This window comes from Semicossyphus pulcher, unplaced genomic scaffold (assembly GCF_022749685.1).
Source record: "Semicossyphus pulcher isolate SPU_LCO1_2020_fin unplaced genomic scaffold, fSemPul1.0.p SCAF_1, whole genome shotgun sequence".
Lineage (NCBI taxonomy): Eukaryota > Metazoa > Chordata > Actinopteri > Labriformes > Labridae > Semicossyphus > Semicossyphus pulcher.
Window position 1 is genome coordinate 23,351,337 of NW_027211603.1, and position 20,963 is coordinate 23,372,299.

General features: G+C 44.1%; 1 protein-coding gene across 2 annotated transcripts; it reads right to left on the reverse strand.

Annotated features, from left to right (window-relative positions):
- Window positions 1–746: 746 nt before the first annotated feature.
- ahctf1 (AT hook containing transcription factor 1) lies at window positions 747–20,617 on the reverse strand. Of its 2 annotated transcripts, XM_069681179.1 has the most exons (40): window positions 20,426–20,617; window positions 17,909–18,035; window positions 17,230–17,380; window positions 16,988–17,090; window positions 16,529–16,709; window positions 16,150–16,357; window positions 15,876–15,992; window positions 15,685–15,769; window positions 15,400–15,550; window positions 14,979–15,111; window positions 14,200–14,381; window positions 14,049–14,110; window positions 13,606–13,734; window positions 13,372–13,462; window positions 13,107–13,196; window positions 12,466–12,606; window positions 12,242–12,346; window positions 11,873–11,969; window positions 11,542–11,665; window positions 11,373–11,429; window positions 11,116–11,262; window positions 10,824–11,014; window positions 10,562–10,706; window positions 10,327–10,458; window positions 10,003–10,150; window positions 9,556–9,706; window positions 9,376–9,474; window positions 9,080–9,224; window positions 8,778–8,993; window positions 7,797–8,544; window positions 7,507–7,686; window positions 6,920–7,025; window positions 6,420–6,541; window positions 5,997–6,316; window positions 3,800–5,869; window positions 3,321–3,588; window positions 3,000–3,152; window positions 2,806–2,903; window positions 2,328–2,410; window positions 747–1,963 (listed from the first exon to the last, which is right to left on the reverse strand). In XM_069681179.1, the coding sequence occupies exons 2-40, from the start codon at window positions 18,027–18,029 to the stop codon at window positions 1,765–1,767; spliced, it is 8,049 nt and encodes a 2,682-aa protein (XP_069537280.1). In that variant the 5' UTR covers window positions 18,030–18,035; window positions 20,426–20,617; the 3' UTR covers window positions 747–1,764. The 2 variants fall into 2 exon arrangements, with proteins under 2 accessions (XP_069537280.1, XP_069537220.1); XM_069681119.1 differs by lacking the exons at window positions 16,529–16,709; window positions 16,988–17,090; window positions 17,230–17,380; window positions 17,909–18,035; window positions 20,426–20,617 and having other exon boundaries at window positions 3,321–3,558; window positions 16,150–16,251.
- Window positions 20,618–20,963: the final 346 nt, after the last annotated feature.

The window sequence follows — 20,963 nt, forward strand, 5'->3', positions numbered from 1 at the left end:
TCATGGTGCAGCAGGAAGCAGGTTTCAGCACAGCAGACTGACACACTGAGTGATCGGCTCCCTCACACAGAACAACAACACAGGACTGTGTCCAGTTACACACACTGACATGATCAGGTTAATGTGACAGAGACTCTGCTGTACAAATGAGGCTGTAAGGAAATACCTTTTGTGATAACTTCTAAACTTAAACAGACACAATTGCATGCAGAAGACAGTTACAGGCCAGTTAATCATTAATTAGTAGCATGACTAGTGATTTGCTTTGTAAGTTATTTTGTATGTGGAGATATAATATGCTTTCAATTTCTTTGCTCCCTGATGTTCTGTTAGTGAAGTGGAGCAGAGCAGAGGCCGGTTTCACTTTCACCTCGTCAACCACTATAAATTATTGAGGAGACATTGGGAAACACTGGGAGTCAAATTTATACAGGGTGGCTTCACATTTACAGCAAACATTTGTTTGTTTCCTAACAGCATCATGTCTTAAACCAACCAGACTGTGACATTTAAAAGGCCTCTATTTAAACAGGAAGCTGTTAAAGCTCCTCAGATACCTGAGGCACCCACAGGAAGAGGTCTGAGCTATATGTGAAGGGTGATTAAAGGCTTGTAGCTCCTTGTAGTGGTTCACTGCACACCTCAGACAAAGGAAGAAAGAGGCTTTGTGGTTCAGTCACTTCCCCCCACCCAACTATCAAATGCGCACTAGAGACAGAGAAGTGAATTGAGACCACTCAGACGTATTCAAGCTTTACCATATTTATCAAAGAGCAGTCATCAAAAATAAGACATTCTACATACATTCATCAGAAAATAGCCTATTTGTCAGATGGTAGTCGCCATAAATTTAATTAAACAAGCCTATTAACATTTCCCAAAAGAATTATACCAACTCCAAACCAATGTGCAAGTCTTTTTTTTGTTTCATTCACACTATACAACATCCCAATGTCATACAAAAATCAGTCAGATCTGATGGCAATAGTGTACAGGTCTGTGTCAGTCACAGAGAACCCCCCCCCAATCCACTGAAAGTTTAAGACTATGGCATAGGCAGTCTGATAAGATGATCAAATGCATTCCAGACACTTAAAACTTCAAATGAACATTATTCTTGTATCATTTATTTATTAACTTTATTTGGAACATTGCAAAAGACTATTTACAAATCTATCAGTAGAAATCTCTCGTCTCCACTGGGTTGGTTGCTTTTCTTCTTAAATAGAAAAAACAGCAGGCCTCAAACTCTTAAAAGTAAACATCCGCAACAAAACAGAAAGAAACTTAAAATAAAGGAGAATGTAAATAAAACCTCTTCATCAGAGGCGAGTTCACTTCAGTCTCTCTGGTTTAACCACGGCAGCTCCTAAAAGTCCCCTTTGAAGCTTTCCCTTATGCCGTTCTGTATCCAGAGACTTAAGCCGATTAGGAGGAGCGAAATGTCAAACACTAAGTGGCCACATAGACGATATCGAGTTAGTAAGAGCGGGACGTGAAACTCTAAAAATATAGTCCTCTCTCACACTGCTCTCCACCCCGAGTGTGTTTGTCCCAAAAATATATCTTCATGCCTACATGTTGTTATTTTAACGTCTTACAGCGAAGTCAAACTAAGCCAACCGCAGCACTGCCAGGCGTTTGAGGAAATAGAACCGTTGTGAGTTTAGGCAAACACTTTTATTGGACAGCTGCAGCGCTAGTTCGTTCAGAGTCCTCTGCTGGCTGTCTGAGGTTCAATGGTTCAAACCACCGTCGGCCTCTTCAGAGCTTCTTTCTCCGTGTGACTGGTTTGGTGAAAACTGTGTCCATTATGCGTTTGCGTCGCAGGTTCATGCTCGAGGTCGGAACCTCTCCGTCCTTTGTTCTCCTCTGTGTCCGCAGGGGTGGGTCAGCCGGGCTGGGCAGAGGAGAGATCAGGTCCACCTGTGCTGTGGGAGGAGGCTCAGACACTGCTTTGGATCTGAGGGTGGAGAGAAAACAAAACATGAGTGATTGTCAACAAAAATTTTTTTGGGAAAATAGTAGTGATATGCTCTTGATAAATCATGATGCTGAAAACTGAAAAATGTGTTTGATGTGTATTTTGATTTTATAGTTTGACTCATGTCCCATCTGCTCAACATGGAGGAGGCGGGCTTTATGACCTATACTGCAGCCAGTCAGCAGGGGGCGCTTCACATGTTTTAGCTTCACTTTTAGGGAGCTGTCATGTCATCAATCTTTTTATACAGACAATGGTCTGTCCTTATTTATTAGACCATCATCCTAAAAACTAAGAGGATCTTTGTAGCATCATCAGTTTTCGGGGTGCGTGAGGATCTTACTTTGCTGTTCGTTTGCCTGTTTTTCTGGTCTTTGCACCTGCTGCTTTCTCCACTTCTACGTTTTCGTCAGAAGTAATTTCGTCCTGGAAAAAGGCAAAAAAGAGAAGAATGTAAATAGTTTAATTTAAAATGATCTAACCCCTTCATTGTATCTCTCAAAACCATTTTCCTAATACTTCAAATTAAAGCTACAATCCTTGTGATATTCCTCCTGACATTTCTGAGCAATGAAGAGCTGGTTTGGTTTATGTTCTGTCAAAGCTCCACACAGCTGCTAAAGACTAATACACAATGAAGAAAATCTAAATGAACCAACCAAAATATTAAACACATAAGATCATTTTAGAACTTGAAGAAAGAATCAGAAACAACAACCTGCTTTTTATAAACACAAGAAAAACAGTGAGCTCACGGATTACCTGTCTGATTATGTTCTGGTTAAATACACAACTGTGCTGCTCAGGGCAGAAGCACTTACATGAGGAGCGTCAGAAGCATCTTTGACAACTCTTCTCCTGCTGCGAGTTACAGGCGCTGCAGACTCCTCACTCGGCCCCGGAGACTCTGCTCTGCTTGCTGACACACCGACACGACACACACACAACACAGGGTTAAAATCACCGCTGATACACAGATGACAAATGTGCTTGTAAACAGATACAGCTAGCTCACCTCTTGTTCTTCTTCTAGAGGGGGAGTAGATGAACGAGTGCTCGCCTGGACTGGTGTCGTCCTCTTCGGGTTCAGGAAGAAGCGAGTGATTCTGCTCCACTGACGACTTCCTGCTCCTCTTGGTGGTTCTCACCATCTTTGTGATCACTCCTCCTGTCATCAGATCAAAAAAAACTATGTTTGTTAGTGTCCACACATTTAAACTATGGGGTTGTCTTAGCAGTACCTGTGGCATACCACCCACAACAAGGAACTACTTTTTTTATTTATTAATTTATTACTTCTTTAATATGTTCGGCCCCTTTGCAGCCTCATACGCACCTTCCTGTTTCTCCTCCTCATCCTGCAGCCTCTTGATGAGGGCGTCTGCGACAGGGGTTTCAGAGTCCACCTCCAGCGGGGAGTCCAGTAGGGGGAGGTCCTCTTCAGGATGATCCCAGAGTTTGCTTCTGGTTGGTCGATGGGAGTTGGTGCGAGAAGCATTGAGTTCAGGCTCGAGTAGAACTTCACTTTCTTTCGCATTCTCAGTGATCGTCTCCGCTCTGTTCTTTCTCGCGCTCTGAGGAAGTGACACAGGAACCAGTTTGACCTGCGATTGTCAAATGTCATCAATGATCATGCATGGGAAATGGATGGAGGTCAAAGCAAAATCAGATGAATGGTTTAATCTCTGCCGACATTACAAGATGGTGAACAAGATGATCTATGAATGATGCAGACAAAAACACTCAAACACAGCCTTTTTAAACATCAACAACCAGCTAAAGCAAAAAGAAAAGTAGATGCATTTGCATTCTTACTTGTGGGTAGACGTTCAGGGTGATCTGGTCTGACTGTCGAGTGGCCCTGGAGTTGTGTTTCAAAGGTGATGCAAAGACCTCATCCTGTTCCTTCTCTTCTTTCAAGACCTCCAACGGTGTCGCCACAACCTCAGTGCTGCTCAGTATCCTCCTGCTGGATCTCCTCGGAGTGCTTCCCTGAGTTGTGGTCCTGCGTTTGGACGGTGTGGCAGTCTTGGCGCTGGATCGTCGAGAAACCTTCTTATCCGGGACTTCCTCCTCTTGTTCCTCCTCGTCTTTGACTTCAGCCTCTGTGGCGGCAGACACCTCCTCACTAACAGTCTGGCTCCTTGTTGAAGTGGCCCTCTGGGAACCCCGCCGTCTGCCTGGAGAGGAAGCTTTGGAGGTTGATGCGACGATGGTGCTGTTATCCATGGCCTCCACCTCCTCAACCTCATCTTTAGAAGGCACCTGCTGAGCTTTGCGAGCACTTCTTCGAGGTGTGCTCGCTTCCACTTGGATTTCTTTGCTCTGTTTGCTTTTTCTCGGTGTGCGACTGGGAGAGGAAGGGACCAGAGTGCTTGATTCTACAGCCTCTACTTTGCCCTCCTCCTGTGGCTCCTCTGCTTCCTCTGGGGAGGGGGAGATAAAGGTCACCATCCTTCCTCTTGTGGTCCTCCGTGTTGGGGTGGAAGGAGCTTTCTTTTTCCTCTGAGAAGATGGGGTCTCCGGCACTGCTGGTTCTTCCGGCTGGCTGTCAGAGCTCAAAACCTCCTTCACAGACTTCTCTTCCTTAACATGTTTTCTTGGTCTTCCCCTCGTTCTTTTTGTAGGCGATTTTTCCGTCTTGATTTCTTCACTCTCTTTCTCTTCTGACACTTTGTTATCCTGCTGCTCCTCCTCCACAACAGGCGCTGCATCTACACCGGGGGAAATCTCTGTGTCCATAACTATAGGCCCGTTTTCTAGAGGCTCTTCCTGCTCCTTTGCAGGTGTTGGTTCGTCCTCTTCCATCTCCTCCTCTGCAGGGATTGGTTTGTCCTTTTCCTCCTCTTCTATCTCCTCCTCTGCAGGGATTGGTTTGTCCTTTTCCTCCTCTTCTATCTCCTCCTCTGCAGGGATTGGTTTGTCGTTTTCCTCCTCTTCCATCTCCTCCTCTGCAGGGATTGGTTTGTCCTTTTCCTCCTCTTCCATCTCCTCCTCTGTAGGGGTTGGTTTGTCCTTTTCCTCTTCCTCCTCAGCAGGGGTTGGTGTGGCCTTTTCCTCTTCCTCCTCTTCCTCCTCCTCAGCAGCATCTGTCTTTGCTGTAGTGTCGTTGTCATCCACAATTGCTGGGAGTTCTTCCTCTGCAGACGACCCAGAGTCCAAAAGAGCTTCAGGCTCGTGATTTTCAGCCAACGTTACCACCTCTGCCTCCGTCTGTTCTTCAGGATCTCCTGCCTCGTGGTTTTCTTCGATGCATTCAGTTTGTAGCTCAGTTTGGTCAGAGGGTTTTTCAGGTTGTGACTCTGTCAGTCCATCAATTTCAGTTCCATCAGAGCCTTCCACCTCTTTCCTCTGGTCCTCCTCTGAGGTGGGTTTTTCAGGTTCTGACTCTCCTTCAACCTCAATTCCATCAGAGCCTTCCACCTCTTTCTCCTGATCCTCCTCTGAAGCTCCTCCAGACAGGGAAGCAGGATCCTGATCATCTGAGGCCAAAAGAATAACCTCAGGTTTGGCCACAAGTTCTTCGCAAGCCTCGACTTCTGTAGAAGTGGGAGGGTTGGAGAAATGCAGATCGTTCTCCACAGGCAGAGTGTCTGCATCTTTGTCCCCCTCCTCCTCCACGTCCAGCATCAGAGAGAAGCCGCTGTGAGATTCAGGCGCCGGGTCATCCGGCACGACAGTCGGCTGAAGCTCGGGAAGATCCAGCTGAGAGCTGTCGACCAGGCCGTCCTGATCCGCCATCAGCTCCAGAGGGACCAGGAGAGTGGTGGAGGGTTTGAGCTCCATGTATGATCCTTGATCTACCTCCTCGTCTGCCACCAGGCCTCCTTCATCTGCCCCGAGTCTCACCATCACCACCTCCCCCTCCAAGTCCTCCTCCACCATCTGTAAAGGATACATGTAGTAGTATTATTAAAATGTAGTAGTAGTATTTGTTGTTGGGGTTTATTAATTTCCTCATAATTGAGTTGATCAAACATTATAGATCTCAAGGTGACTTTACATTAGTTACCTTCATGTCCTCTCCAGGTGTGATCAGAGAGAACGCTGCAGCCTCCTGCTCGGACAGACTGGGCAGGAAGTGTGTGTGTTCCTGCTGTATAAACACCGAACTGGGTTGGAGGGGTGGCAGCATCCCATTACCCTGGACCTCCTCAATGATCTCCACCTCACTACCAGAGTCCTCCTCCTCCTCCTCCTCTTCTTCTTCCTCCTCCTCCTGATCAGACTCCTCCTCTTCTTCGTCTTCTCCTGCATCAGACTCCTCCTCTAATTCTTCTTCCTCAGACACAGGGCTAGAAAGCTCCTCACTATCGTTTACGCTCACAACAGCTGGAAGACACAAAAGAAAAAGCAGAGAAGTGCAGACATGTGAGAAAAAACAGATCCTGAACAGTTACAGCAGCAGTGTTAATATGCGTGTAGTCTTCCTCACAGTGGGAGTCTGTGCCTGTTGGCTCGGAGGACGTCACAGAGGCAGTCGATTTTTGGCTGGTCAGCACTGGGGGAACTTCAGCAGCTGTCGGCTCCGCCTCTTCAACCTCACATAGTGACTCACTGAGAGAGAGGAGACAAATTGATTTAAACTGCCAAAAACATATAAGCAGCCAAACCTGCCAGTATTTTATATGGACTATGACCTAAATAATATTTTCATTTAAATTGACGTATAACGTGGTTCTCCTACAGGCTAATAATGGAGGTAAACTCAGCATGACTTCCTAAAAAGGTTCCTGGCTCGCTGGAAAAATCCTGTTGTTGAAAGACTCTAGAAAAGGTGATCGTTTATACCAATACCATGTGGTGTTTGGTGTAGTTATTATTTTTGTTTAACTCTCAGATTCAGATAAATACATGTACATTTTGAGCACTTTCAAATAAATAAAAAAAAAAGTGAAGAGATTTCTTTTTCTGTAAACGGAAAGGGGAGCGTACCTGTTGAAGGTCGTCTGGGTCAGTGACCCGTCGTGGATTCCTGAGCGGGTGAGCGGAGAGGACAGATCGCTGCCAAACAGATGTCTCTGCACAAACTCAGTCAGATCTGCCAGCAAAACAACACATACACAATGAGCTCCATTCTTTTTCCACATGACGGAAACCATAACACCTACAGTACAAATTACCTTTGTAGGCAACAGAAAAGTAAACTGAGGGCCTGTGTCCACCAAGGGCGTTTTTTTGTGCTGGCAGCACCCATGACCTAAATTTCAGAGCGCTTCTAGCCGGTGCTTAGTGTTGCTAAGATACGAAAGCTGCCTGGCGGCACTTCCGCTTCCCTCTGAAGTGATCGTTAAGACTGTTATAAATTGCCCTGTATGCTTAGTATTTGCTTTTATTCAAGGAGATTTTACAAAGAAAATATAAAAACAATGTAAAGGACTCGTGTCCCGGTATTAGCAGCAGCTCTACACCTGGAACTGCATCGGTTTGTATAACACAAAAACCACCATTAGTGGACACAGGCCCTGAGCCCTGATATCTCAGAACTTTTCACAGTATAAATGCATCACTTAAGAAGTAACCTGTTGAAGGCTCAAGATCCTCTTCAGGTTCATATGAGGGTTCAGTAGCTTCAGATGGTTTCAGCTGCTCAGTGATCTCTGTGGCTTCTGACTGGACGTCATGCTCAGTGGTAACCTCTGGTTGATCCTGACATTCGGCTTCGGGGGCAGAGTCTGCGCTCTCAGTTACCTGGTTACAAACTAATAAAAAGGACAAAATATGTCAAGTAACAGACAAAGCTATGGGTTTGTATTTTGGTGTTCTGTGTGAAGCAGCCCACGTGTAATAATACGTTTAGCTAATTAATTACCTTGATTGTGTAATGAGAAGTCCTCATGATCGAGAGCTGCTGCAGCATCTTCTTCTTCTTTGCTGCTTGACTCAACATCCTGTTCGTCTTCTGCTTCAAGCTGAACAGTGTGGTCAAGACCAATCTCAATCTGAACGGTTTTAACCTCCTGGTCAGGACCAATCTCCATCACATCCTCTAATATTTCATTTTCCTTCACAGCCTCCTCGTCAGCCGCCTCCTCCTCCTCCTCTTCCTCAGCCACCTCTTCCCTCTCTAGGTCCTCTGATGTCAGGGGAGGAGTTTGCTCTGTGATCGGTGAGGGCTTTTCCTCCGGTTCTTCCTCTTCACTCAGTCCTTTAATGTTCATCGTCACAACCTCTTCATCTTCCTCTGTAGCAGCATCTCCATCCTCTCCTTCCTGCACCGTGGAGAGCGGTGCATCAAAGTACTCCAGAGTGGTGTCTGTAGAACGGAGAGACGCCTGGCTGGTGTCAAAGCTGAGGCTGAGTCGTGTTTGTGTTGCTTCTGATGGTTTTGTTTCTGCAGCCACTTCACTGATGGAGGACAGCTTGCTCTCGAAGCATCTCAGCTCTGGTGAGGAAATACCGCCTTCTGGAGGCAAGAACTTGACATTAAGTTGCTCTTCCTCGTCTCCATCCTCCTCCTCCTCCTCCTCCTCAGCAGGCTGTGAGGACCAGGTCTTACGTGTGGCCTTGGATAGCAATGAGCCTCTGGTCAGCAAGCTAATCTCACTGTCTGCTGCCATCTAGAGAGGAAAACATGCCCAAAGGATACTTGAGACACATTTCACTGCAAACGTTAAGTGTGCTGATAAACACCAATAAGCACACATTCCTTAGCAGCTAAAGACGAAAGTGATCCGTTGATATTTGTGGATTTATTACAGACTTTAAACAATATGCAGTATTGGAAAATTATATAATGTCTAAAATGTTGCAAGGAGTCAACACATCATTACTATCCAACTCTTGGTCTTACCCCATTGGTCCATCGGATGCTCTTCTCTGGTTCCGGAGATTCTTCCTCCTCGATGAACGTGATCCGACTCTCTTTGCTGCGGGGTGGGGGGGTGATGGAGCGTCCTGGAGAGGCAGAAGGAGTAGCGACGGGTGTGGGCCTCAGGCTGCTGCGCAGGATGGACTGTGGAGTGAAGGCTGAGAACACAGGGCCGGAGGCAGCCAAGGCCCGAGCTCGCTGAGAGACCAAACACATGACAAGTGTAACTAACAGAATACTAATACTGTTCATTACAAATGAGAATACCACATCTGTCTACTCACCTTGACTACCTGCGGTGTTTGCAGCAGGCTGAGTTCAGGAGCCTTGCAGGTGCTCTTTGGAGAAATCCAGGAGCTGGGAGGTCTGGGAGGACTGAGCAGAGGGCGAGGGGTCTGACAGGAGGGGTGGACCACCAAGTCCATCAGCCTGGGTCACAGTGAAGAAGAGGAAGCTTTAGCATCGAGTCTAAACATACATGTAGCTTTGGAATACAAATATTAGCATTCAAATACATGCTGAGAGCTTACAGTGTGATATCAACAAACGGACACAATGTTAGGAGTTCCACTATTGTTACCTTGACTTTCGTTTGGAGGTCATGGTGATGGGCGTTCCCAGGAAGGGGTCAGGAAGAGCCGAGGAAGGCTTGGGGCTCTGAACATCAGCAGCTCTGGGGCTGGTAGAAACAAAATGTAAGATAAAGCAACCAAGAAAAAAATAACATCTGAGATGAAGTTTAGGGACATTTTCTGCATACCTCCTGGCTGGGGAGGACTCCGGTGTAGCTCCTTTTCCTAACCACACCTCCTCGATCTTGGTCAAGACGTTGTTAATGAAGCCGGCCCTCGACATCACCTTCTCACTGGAGGAGCGCTTGGTAATGGTCGACAGCGGCTGTGGTCGAGAAACTGGAGCACACAGTGAATATGTTATTTATATTTCATAATGGTTTTTAAGCTTTTATTCGTATTAAATTAAAACTAAAAGTGCAGACTCTGAAGTCAAACAGATGCAGCAGCAGATGAACGGGCAGTGTGTGTAATATAGAGCTATGTTTTGACAGAAAATTAGTACGGCACATGATCTTTGTCAGTGTGGTTTGGGAAATTTCTATGAACGTTTTGATCTATTTTCCAAGCTGTTAGCAATTGTTACCATTGGAGTTATAGTACCGGACATAAAGTGAAGAGGAGCCCTTCTTTACCTTCTCTGTGGATGGCGTAGGGATGCTGGTAAGGCTTTGCTCTCTCCATCGCCAGCTTCCTCTGGACTCTGGGCAAAACTTTGCCGTACTGATCCAGTATAGAGTTCCTTGTGTTTGATCGCTCTTTGAGCTTTGGGTCTCGCTCATTCTGGGAACAAAAAAGCAAAAGAAAATGGTTAGAAATCGTATCTTCACTCTATATAATATATACGAGCTCTCCTATTTGGGTCCCTTAACCTTCAGGACATCAAATTCTGAATGATCACAGTTTTGTTTGGATATGTGACGTTTATCAGTGTAATACTTTGTGTGTGTCAAACATACCACCAGGTTCAGTTTGAGGCTGTGGTTGAGCTGTAGGGCAGGAATGTAGTTGGCCTGTTGAAGGTAATGAACCATCAGCAGCTCTCTGTTCTGGAGACCCCCTGTACCCTGGAGGAACTTCTCCAAACATTCCTGAAACACAGACCCGAGAGTTTTTACACATCGGATTATAGTCACATTTTCAAAATGCTAGTATTCACCAATCTACTCATGCATTCACTGATGTCTCTCCTACCTGCTCAGCCAGGCCCAGGGGCAGTTTAAGCAGCTCCTTGATAAGGCCCAGCTCCTGGCAGCTCTCATACAGGAAGCCCAGCAGCTCAGCCATGTTGAGACGACTGGAGTGCTGCCGGAGTAAGGACCACGCTTCTATGAGACACCTGGAAGAACACAGCACACAAGCTGGTTAATAAGACAAGATAAGACATGTGGGTTGCTAGAAAAAAAAAGCAATTTTCAGGTCCATGTTTCATAGTTTCAAAGCTTCTACAACGTACCTGTTGTGTAGCAGAACAGATAGGCAGAGTTTGGCCTGGGCGGTGGAGGAAATCGGGGGCTTTGTGATGTGGAAGTATCGTAATGCCACTGAGTTTTGACCCTGGCACATCAGGGCTTGCAGGACTCGCTCGTGCTGCCACTCAAACTGGCACTGAGAGGCCGCTGGATGCAGGAGCAGCTCGAATGAACTCTGATCGAGAAGAGAAGGGGGTTAAAAAGTGAAAGAAGAGGTGTCGAAACAGGATGCAGTAGCTGCATTTAAAGATAGCTCATGGGTCAACTGCTGTGTACCTGGTGGTCATGGTGGTCCAGCAGCCAGAGGCCCTGTACCAGTTTCACCAGTCCGATCGGGATGGCAAAAGCTGTGGGGAAAAACTCCACTGATGCGCCCTCCTTGTTGGGAAAGGCTTGCATGACATCCAGCAACAAGTAAATCACCTGGGACAACAGGTCAAGGCTCAAACATTTGTATTTGCAGAGCTGAAGATTTTGTATCCCCGTAACACTGACATGAATATGACATTTAGCATTATCAGCTTTAAGGATACGATTGCATGTTTGGCAGCTTCATCGATGTTGTCCAGGAGATAAATGTCCAACAGGGCCTGTGGATCAAAGGTTAAAGACAATTATTCACACAGTGTACGAGTCACAGGTGCAAACTCACTCGGGCATGAATAAGAATTCAGAAAATAAATGAACAGGTTTGATGCTTACATGCAGTGAAAGCGGGGGGTATTGCCCTGTCCCACCCTCATCCCTCTTCCACAGGTTGGTCAAGCGTTCACCACACTGGCCAACCAAACCGTCAATCATCAAGCAGTCTGCACACCACTTACCCCTGAAAAACAACAGGAGAGTGTCAGCATTAGATCAACTCATGGCATCACCATCTTTGAATAAGTGATAACTGGGACGGACATGTGTTGTTTTTAACATCTTATAGACTCAACTAGTGGTCATTAAGTAACTAAAACTTTATGTGTAAGGATACACTTGCTCGCTCAAGTAAAATACACGTTTCAGCTTTCATGCAAAGACTACTCACTTAGCCAGCCGGGTGAGCTCCTCTCTGCGTATAGTGTAATAGTTGCTGATGACTGATTGAGTGTAGAAAGGCCTGGAGATCTGCAGAGCGTCATCGTCTGGTGTGAGGAGGCAGAAACAATCAAACACAGAAAGATAGAGAAAAAATTAAACACAGTGATTTTCAAAAAATTGACGCCCCCTACATGGTACCCCAAACTCTGCGTTGCACATGGCTTCTTCTTTAAAAATATACTCAGGTCACTTGGGTCAGTGACCTAAGGACATAAAACCTGCTCCCAACTCGTTAACTCATCATATCTGAGGAACTGTGTATTAAAAAATAGCTTATAGGGTTTCTGAGATCATGTTTACGCCTGCAACACTTTACCTGATCCTTCAGGCAGCAGACCGGTCCGACAGAACCACAGCACCACCTGAGCGTACTTAGAAATCAGACTGGACACCATGTTCTTGTTCATCAGACCCACCAGGCCTACACAAAACAAAAAATATAAACACAACTTCAACAAAGAACTCAAAACAACAACCCATCAGCTTCTTGATTGCCAAATAACGCTTGTTAATGTGACTGTATTTGTGCTGGAGCAGCACCTTTTTGCGTGAGCTCCTGAGCTTCACTCAGCAGACAGTGAAAGATGGTGCTGAGGTTACTGAGCAGCCTCTGACTGTGCTGGAGCAGCTGCATGGTCTGAGGGTCTGTGAAGTTGGATGAGCTGTCAAACAGCGGTGCACCTAAAAATTAAACAGATTAAACAGATTAAAAAAAACATGTATATAAATGTGTTTCCTAAAAGCATAGAAATCGGGAAGAACAGGAGGATTCTTATGTGTTGCTTAAAACATCAATAATTTAAAATAAAAGCATATGAACAATGTGAACACTTCTCTGTCCTCTGTACGGTTTAATAATACTGTGCATTCAAACTTGTCAGCCATAAGGCTATATTTACTTTGTAAACACGTTATGCAAACATATCTGATCTTATCTATTCAAATGTACACTCTCCCCGAGTAGCTAGACTGTTAAATGGTTGACAACTTCACAACATCCATGATCTCTTTAGATGACAGCACAAAACTTAAGTCCATTTTAGAGTCTTTATGATCCTGAAAATGCTTAAAAGTTAACACACTGATCTACATTATCAGACAAGAACCTCTGCCCAACAACAGTTTACATAAAAAAGAATACATATGTTTTAAAACAAGTAAAGAATTAAAATTAAACATACAGATGCCATCCAGTTCCTCCTTGGTCTGGACCACTTTGTTCCAGGCCCAATCCAGGATGTAGCGCAGGTTCAGAGCGGAGCCTGGTTGTTCTGTTTAGGAGAGACAGAGTTACACGCTTTAGAGCTGAGGCACGTATGCAGGGACAATTAGCAAAGATTGAATGTGCCATCTGTATCGAGTGTTACAACATAAATCACACATCTTCCACATCTACTGTACATGCCAACATGACTGCAATGTGGTATTTCAAGAACGACTCCTCACCTTCAGCAGTCCACTGCTTGATACAGCCAGTGATCAGTCCCAAGGAGCTGGTCTCTACTGCTGTGGACAAGATGGCATCCAGCTGCTCTTCCTAAAGGCCAACATCAAGTTACAAATTACTACCAAAACGTCTGAATAAATTATCTTTAATGTGAACTAATATATGAAGAACAAAAGCATCAAAAACAGCTACGTTTATGGGTCTGTTTGAACAAGTGGTGCATGTGTGTGTACCTGAGAGAGGCTGGAGGCCTGGGTGTCAGCCAGGCGAGATGAGAGGAGGCCGGACATGAGGCATCGAGAGTAGCTAGTGGAGATGATGTCACTGGAACATGGAGCAGCCTTCTTCAAAAAGCTCAGGGTCTGTGTGTTGATGATAATGATGAGGTGTTGGTGAGGTGTATAGAGGCCTACATTCTATTTAAATCATCTTAAAATATTTCACATGCTAGATTTTGCTTTGCCGTAGCGAAAAATCAACTTTTGCACATTCAAACACAAGATCACACACCAAAAAAAAGGCTGTGCCCGAATATTACAGAATAACATCCAAGTAAAGTGAGATAAAAACAGATCTTTCCATTTATGTTCAGTCACAATCGCTTATAAGCAGAATTTAGATTTAGATTTTTGTGGTTTAACCTTGCAATGAAAGAAAAACTGAAGAAAAAACGTACCTCTTTCTGATACCCAGAGCAGGTTAAGTGCACGATTCCAGAGTTGAGCAAACAGGTAGAATCTGTAACAGAAAAGGGTAACATTATAATATATTATAACTATTATTACGTGGTAAAATGTCATACAAACAAATTAAGTTTCTACACCTACCAAAGTTATATGTTGTGGGGTTAAAGTACTGTTCCGGTGGGGGGCAGGTGAAGGGCAGGCCTCTGCTCAGGCTGCGCTCGTGCACCACCACATCCAGGAGGAGGTGCTGAGACACCATCTGCACCACAGGGTCCAGAGACCAAACTGCCAGATACGGACAATTTTGCAGAGACTCCCCCGTTCTGATGACAACAACAAACACACAGAACAGTGAGTGAAATGCAGAGCCACAGTAAATAACACGTGGGTAGGAGGCAAATGAGGACACGATATGTACTGAAATGCCTGCACCGCTGCTGATGGGTCAAACCACCAATACAGATCAAGACAAACCAAAGAAGACAAACCACATCACTTTGTGTCTACTTGTGCTGATTTGTGACATTGTTTTGCTCTGGTAATGCAAAGTCATTTGAATAAATAAAACCTTTGCAAAGTCTTTTCTTGAGATGTGCACTGACAAGCAAGCCATGGAAAAAAGCTTAACTTATGTTATTTCATGCACATACATAGGCTCTCTTTGCTTTCTGCATTCGTGTGATAAACCAGTTATTAAACTGTATATTGCATTTTGTGCATATATAACTTTTCAAATTTCCCATGTCTCATGTATTCCCTCAGTTATAAACACATTAAAACCTGCAATCTGTATAATCATGGTTAGTCAAGAAATATACTATAAAAATATTATGTAACCAAATAGAAAGTTGGTCATTTTATTTTCAAATTAAGAGGCCAAAAATTGTCTGAACCAGTTGCAAAATCCGTCTCCACTGTACCTTAAAGAGTCTGGCATTTGTGCGTGGTACCAGCGGTTGATGTCAAAAACCCCGATGTAGGTGGATGGAGTTCCCTGACCGTAGGCCCTCACTTGCCAGCTGAAGATAGACACACTGGTGTCCGGAGATGCAACTAAAAATGGAAAGACGTGTGGGTACAGACATTAAGAAAATAAAAGTAGTACAGAATAAGAGAATCAAAGAGTAGGACTGTTTTTCTTTGTCAGTTTGAAACTGATTTAATCAAAACACACAATGGTATAGCCATCTTTAAGAACCTATTTCTCTATCAAAACTATACTGGCAATGTCAAAGCAGGAAGCATTCAAATTAGATTGAAAAAAAAAAAAAAAAAACTGCACTCATTCGTTTCCTACATACTCGTATCTCCCAAAGGTAGTGTCAGAAGAAGAATGCTAACCTTCGTTCAAGCTGTCATCCCTGTCAGGGTGGGGTCTGAACTTCTCGATGGTCTGGCAACTCAGCAGGCGGGTGTTGGTGGCCTGGGCCCTGAGAGGGAAAGCTGGGCCACTTAACTCCTGACTGTAACGCTCCTCACAGTACTCCAGACCCTGCGTGACGCAAATGTAAAGAGGGTGGAGAACAAATAAAGGAAGGTAAATCTACAGGACTTGCATAGGACCAGCATGGTAAAAAAAACAAAAAAAACATGAATTCAAATGAAGTGAGTTTATATTCTTCAGACCTCGTAGAGGATCTTCCCAGAAGCTAGACACTTCCTTTCACTGAAGGCAAGCTGAAGCAGGCGGAGGCTGACCATATCTCCCTCGCTGTGTGGGAGTGAGACGAGGAGACAAAATAAGAGCTCGGAAAAGAAATAAACAAAAATAAACTCTGCTCTCCGTCGATGGAGTGCTTGTTACAGGTATGACTTACAGGTCCTGAGAAGACTGGACAGCCCAGAGGTAGCAGCAGTTCCTGGGGTCGTTTTCTGGCTCCTGGAAGGTGAAGGCATGCACAGGCACCCTGCCACCGTCTAACTGGGAGTGGTATCTAGACATGAAAAGAACAAATCAAACAAAAATATATACTCATACAGGGATTCAAAGAACATTTCAAATGTACCTACCAGTGGTAAAAGATCACATTAGTTACTTTGTACTCTCTTTTAGCCTTATTTTAGAAGGTATAATGTCATCTAAGGACTCACTCCTTCTTTAGAGCTTTCATATTCCACAGCTGTAAGTATCCATCGGAAAATCCCACTGCCAGCTGGTTTGTCCTGGAGATGTACTGCAGAGCTGTGGCTCCGACTCCGCTGGGAGCATTCAGCTGGAGACAAAGATGTCTGCCCTGTCTGGTGCTGACTTCTCTAAGCCGCGGGATCTCTGAGGGAGATTTGGTCACTACCTGCAGGTCTGGGAGCAGAGACGAAAAAATAAAAAGAGAGATGTTTAGAGACAGAGAAACAAAAGAGTGTGTGCTAATCCTTTAATACTTCACTAAGAGGAAGGGGTCTACAATGGACTTATGAGAGGAGTCTGTAAGAGACAGAAAAAACAAGATATATAAACCCAATGTATCCTTACCTGAAGCCTCCAGTTCACTTTGGCTGCAGGACAGGTCGTCGAGACAAAGGTCCACAAGCAAAACATGGCCGAGGTCTGTTACTACGGCCGCAATACCGAAGAACCAGCGCAGACTCTGGTGAAGATGCTGGGTCGAAGTGCTTGCTCCGCCATAACTCACTAACGGCTCAATCGCTGTGATCTAGACAACAGAGGGTTGAAAGGAAAAAATAAGGTTTAATCGTAAGGCAAGAAAGCTAAATCTACTATTTAAAATAAACCTGATGTTGAAAGTAAACAGTATTTTAGAACTACAAACTACTCTTTTAGAGGATTCTTTCAAAAGGAGGCCCATCTTTGTATCAGGGGAAAGCTTAAACGTGTGTATGTGCTGTGTTGATTTCATTTTTTGTGTATATTAACACTTGCTGAGATATGTCTAGGTCAGTTTGAGGGGTCCCCTGTGCATCGCCAACTCACCCTGCCTGGTATAACCACAGCTTTGACCACCCTCGACAGTCCCAAGTCATAAAGACACAGCACGCTGCCCTCTGCTTCCTCCAGGCCAACCAGCAGTCCAGACCTGCAAAACACAACAGTAAAGAAATAAACATTTGATATTTACAAGTATTTTCAAGTTTGAACAGTAGTTATTGGTTTGTTTTTACTGATTAGAATCCACATCATAGGGTGTCAAAGAGATAGTGAGACAAAGCTCTGACCGTTTGAGCCAGCTGAAGTCCCTGGCAGCCAGGACACTGGGTGGGTGCTCTCCTCCACCACTGAAGCAGTAGGCAGACAGCCGTTCTCCTGTGACTGCATGGACAACCTCCAGCTGAGGGCCACAGGCCAGCCAGGCCAGCCCGCTGCGGCCTTCACACACAGACAAGAAAATTAAAGGTGAGGGGGTTAAGATCATGGATTATCACTGAGCTGGGTTCCCTTTTTAAGAACTACACAGCTCAGGAGATAACAAGTGACCTGCAGTAAATACGCTTAAACGTAATCAGCTTATAATGCAAGATAGTTAAGTGTCATTTAATATTCTTCTCTGTATGAGCTTTGTTAAACCTTGTTAATTATTTAAGCCTGTTTTATAATTACATTGTTGAATGAGTGATGTGATTTTTCTAGCGAGATAAAATAGAGCAGAGAATAAAATATTTCGTAAATCACTTGATTGAAACTAAACTGTTTAAAATGTCCTGGAAAGTATCAACAAAATAATCCAAGATAATAGACTTAAATAAGAAAAACTATAGTCAACAGAAGTATTTAATTAGTTTGATCAGTTTTAAAAATTACGATGTCTTTATTTTTCCCGCATCTAAGGATGGAGGACAGAAAATATCAGTTTATAGAGATCATTGATGAATGACTGTTCAGAAAAAAGAGGCTTACCAACGGTGAACTTCCCATGAAGCACAGAGTCTAGGGTGATCTCATCCTCCCCCAGAGCGTCTACAGTAACTGCTGGGAAAGGCAGCAGGCTGCTGGTGACTTGGGCGGTCAGGTCGTGCATTGTTCACTGTATTTATAAACAAAAACATGCAGCATGTTAGAAACAGCAATTAGTCAATTTAGCCTTATCGTACAGATCCTTAAAAAAACCTCAAAATCATTTATTAAGTTGTGTGGTCCAACACTGTATTTTGTAAATAGCACCAACCCTACATACCTTCTTACTAAGTAATCATCAGTAAGTATAATGACAACAAGGGAAACACTTCTTCTAAACTCCCCACTGCATAAATCCCCTCCAGACTTTATCTGCTCAACTGGGTTTTACAGTACAAAGGGGGTCTTTCTTTCGAACCACAGTTGTACCCCCAGTTGTCAGGAAGTGTGCTGTCAGCAAACATGCTGACAAGGGGGGCTACAACCCTGGGTTTGCTTTATAATCAGGAATAACACATGACTTGCTGCTACACATCTGTTTGCAGATGTGGGTGTGAAAGCATGTTCTGATAAACAGCTGAAGTAAAGCACTATTCGAATCATTAGACAAATAACCCTTGAGTGGCTTTTTAAAAATCTCTCTCAAGTTAACCTAAATGGAAAAAGAAGATATAATTACAGACCTCAGACAACATGAATAGTAAAGCTTAACAGGACAGTGGAATTAGATGTCACTGTTAATTTCCTTGTGACTTTGTTTTTAAGCATTTGTCTAAATAATAATTCATTTTTCATCATCTTTGGTCAGAAATCCTCACAGGCATACTTGAACGTTGTAACTGTTTATACCAACACAGGCCCAAAAAAGTAGCCTGTTCTGTGTACCTGAATCTCACAAATTAAGTAGAAAATGAAAACAAAAGAAAAATAGTTTTTGAAAGAAATTTGCTTATTCTTGTTCTACTTTTGTATTGTTATTGCCATTATTGACCAAAGTCTTTGAATGTTTATGCTGTCCCTCGGGTTTGTTATTCCACTAGTGCTCCAACAAGATGATAATATCCCCAGCAGTATGTTGGACACAGAGGTACTTTCAAGGCCAACTCAAACTGGATAGGATCGTCCCTTTCATTTTCAGTATGCCAAAAAAATTGGACACAATACTGCCCTCTGCGACCAGAATAGAAAGCACAGTGGATTCAAGTGAACTCCCGCGCAACAGCCTGTCACTACGCAGCCACATGCCATGACGTGAAATGGAACATGTAGACATATACCAACAATTACCAACTAAACATCCCCAATGTACGTAACTAAAGGCGTCCCCACACTGTAACAGACTACTGACAAAGGCAAAGATTTCACCACAGCAAACAGGCTGATTCACATAACAACCCTGGCTTCACCATCTAGCGCTCACGTGTGTCTGTGTTAGGAAAGTTTGCGTGACAACCCATACAATTTGCAACTCTATTTACTTGTTACAACTAATAACAACTTCCAAATGTAACTATTGACCAAATGAGAACGGATTAACATGTCATGTCTATTTAAACATCAGTAAACGGGCAACAGTTAGCTCGTTCGTTAGCATATCTACAGCATAGACTAGCCTCAGTAGCCGTTAGCGTGGAGCTAGCTTGGCATGATGTAAACAAACAAAGATCGCTTTCTTTGTACAATGTGATACATTTTACACACCAAACTAACGAATATTACAACGATATGAATGTTATTTAGTGCTGAAAAATGACTGTAAGCTGCCTTGCACACTTTCCTCAGTGCGTTAGCAGGCTACACAGTTAGCTTGCAAGGTCATGCAGGATTACAGTTTATCTGAGTTCACCGTCAAGCTAGCTAACCTAGCTACATACATAGATAAGCATTGACGTTAGGGGATAGCAACAGTTAGGTATCCCACATTGTGTCTGGCGTTCAATAATTTGCTTTAAACTGCCTACGACGCTGATGACATGTTACTCTAAACTATGTATAATCACCCGGATAGTTAGTAGTTAAAACAGTCAGGGTGGCTAGCTAGCTAGTAGGTACGTTGCTACTGTCGCTACCACAGCTGTAGCGCGAGCTGCGTTGACGTTAGCTAAGTATATACGTTAGTTTTTAGACACTGTAGGACTAATAAGCAGAAACACCGTCTGTATTTTAACATAGTCAGTATCATGCGACAGGTCTTACAATTACTTAAATCTGGCTATTTAACTTTAGTAAGGATGCTGTTGAGGGTGATTTAAAGTGTTGCTTTAGCTTAAGTCGGATGTGAACATACAGGCGTACTGTAGTGTAGTGTGGCAGTTTGAAACAGACTAGCTTGAAGCTACAGGCAACATCACCATACAGTTGATATTCATCAGCGACAAGTCATGCTCTTCCTGTAAATATTTTTGTTAATTCAGCCACCAAACTCGAATTTAGTAAAAAAGCCACATTAGCTCTTCAAACTACGCAGGAAAACGTGATGCAATGTGCCGCTAACTGCTACCAGCGTCAACGTTTCACTACCTGCACGATGTTGACGGCTTTATCAGAGCCACGGATGTTTCCTTTTTCTTGACGAATCTCCCGATTCCTCCCCTTCTCTCTCATAATCCGTTACTTTTCAATAGACAAGTCATGCGTAGAGTCCTCGGGCGTTTCAACGGATTGACCAGCACAAGATGCTTCCCCTGACTTCAGGCTCCTGAAACACTGAGCGCCATTTCCACGGTTGGACAGAGCTCCATGCGCTTCTTCTTCGCGGGCGGTGTTTCTAGCAGAGTAGACAGGGCGACGGCCTAGTGCTGCCCTGTACAGTCTCGGCGTTGATTCTGTTTAAACAAGTAGCAAAAAAATTAAATGTGCCACACCTGTCTCGCACAAAGACGTGTACATCTGCTTTTTTGCACTTATAAAGCCCATAATCCTGTCTCACTGGGTTTCATGGCCCAGAGCATGAATGGTTTAAAACTTTTAATGGGAAGCACGGGGATCCTATGGGTTACATTGTGGGGACAATTTTTTGTCAAATTTGATGTGCACAGAATTGTGAAGCTTAACTGCA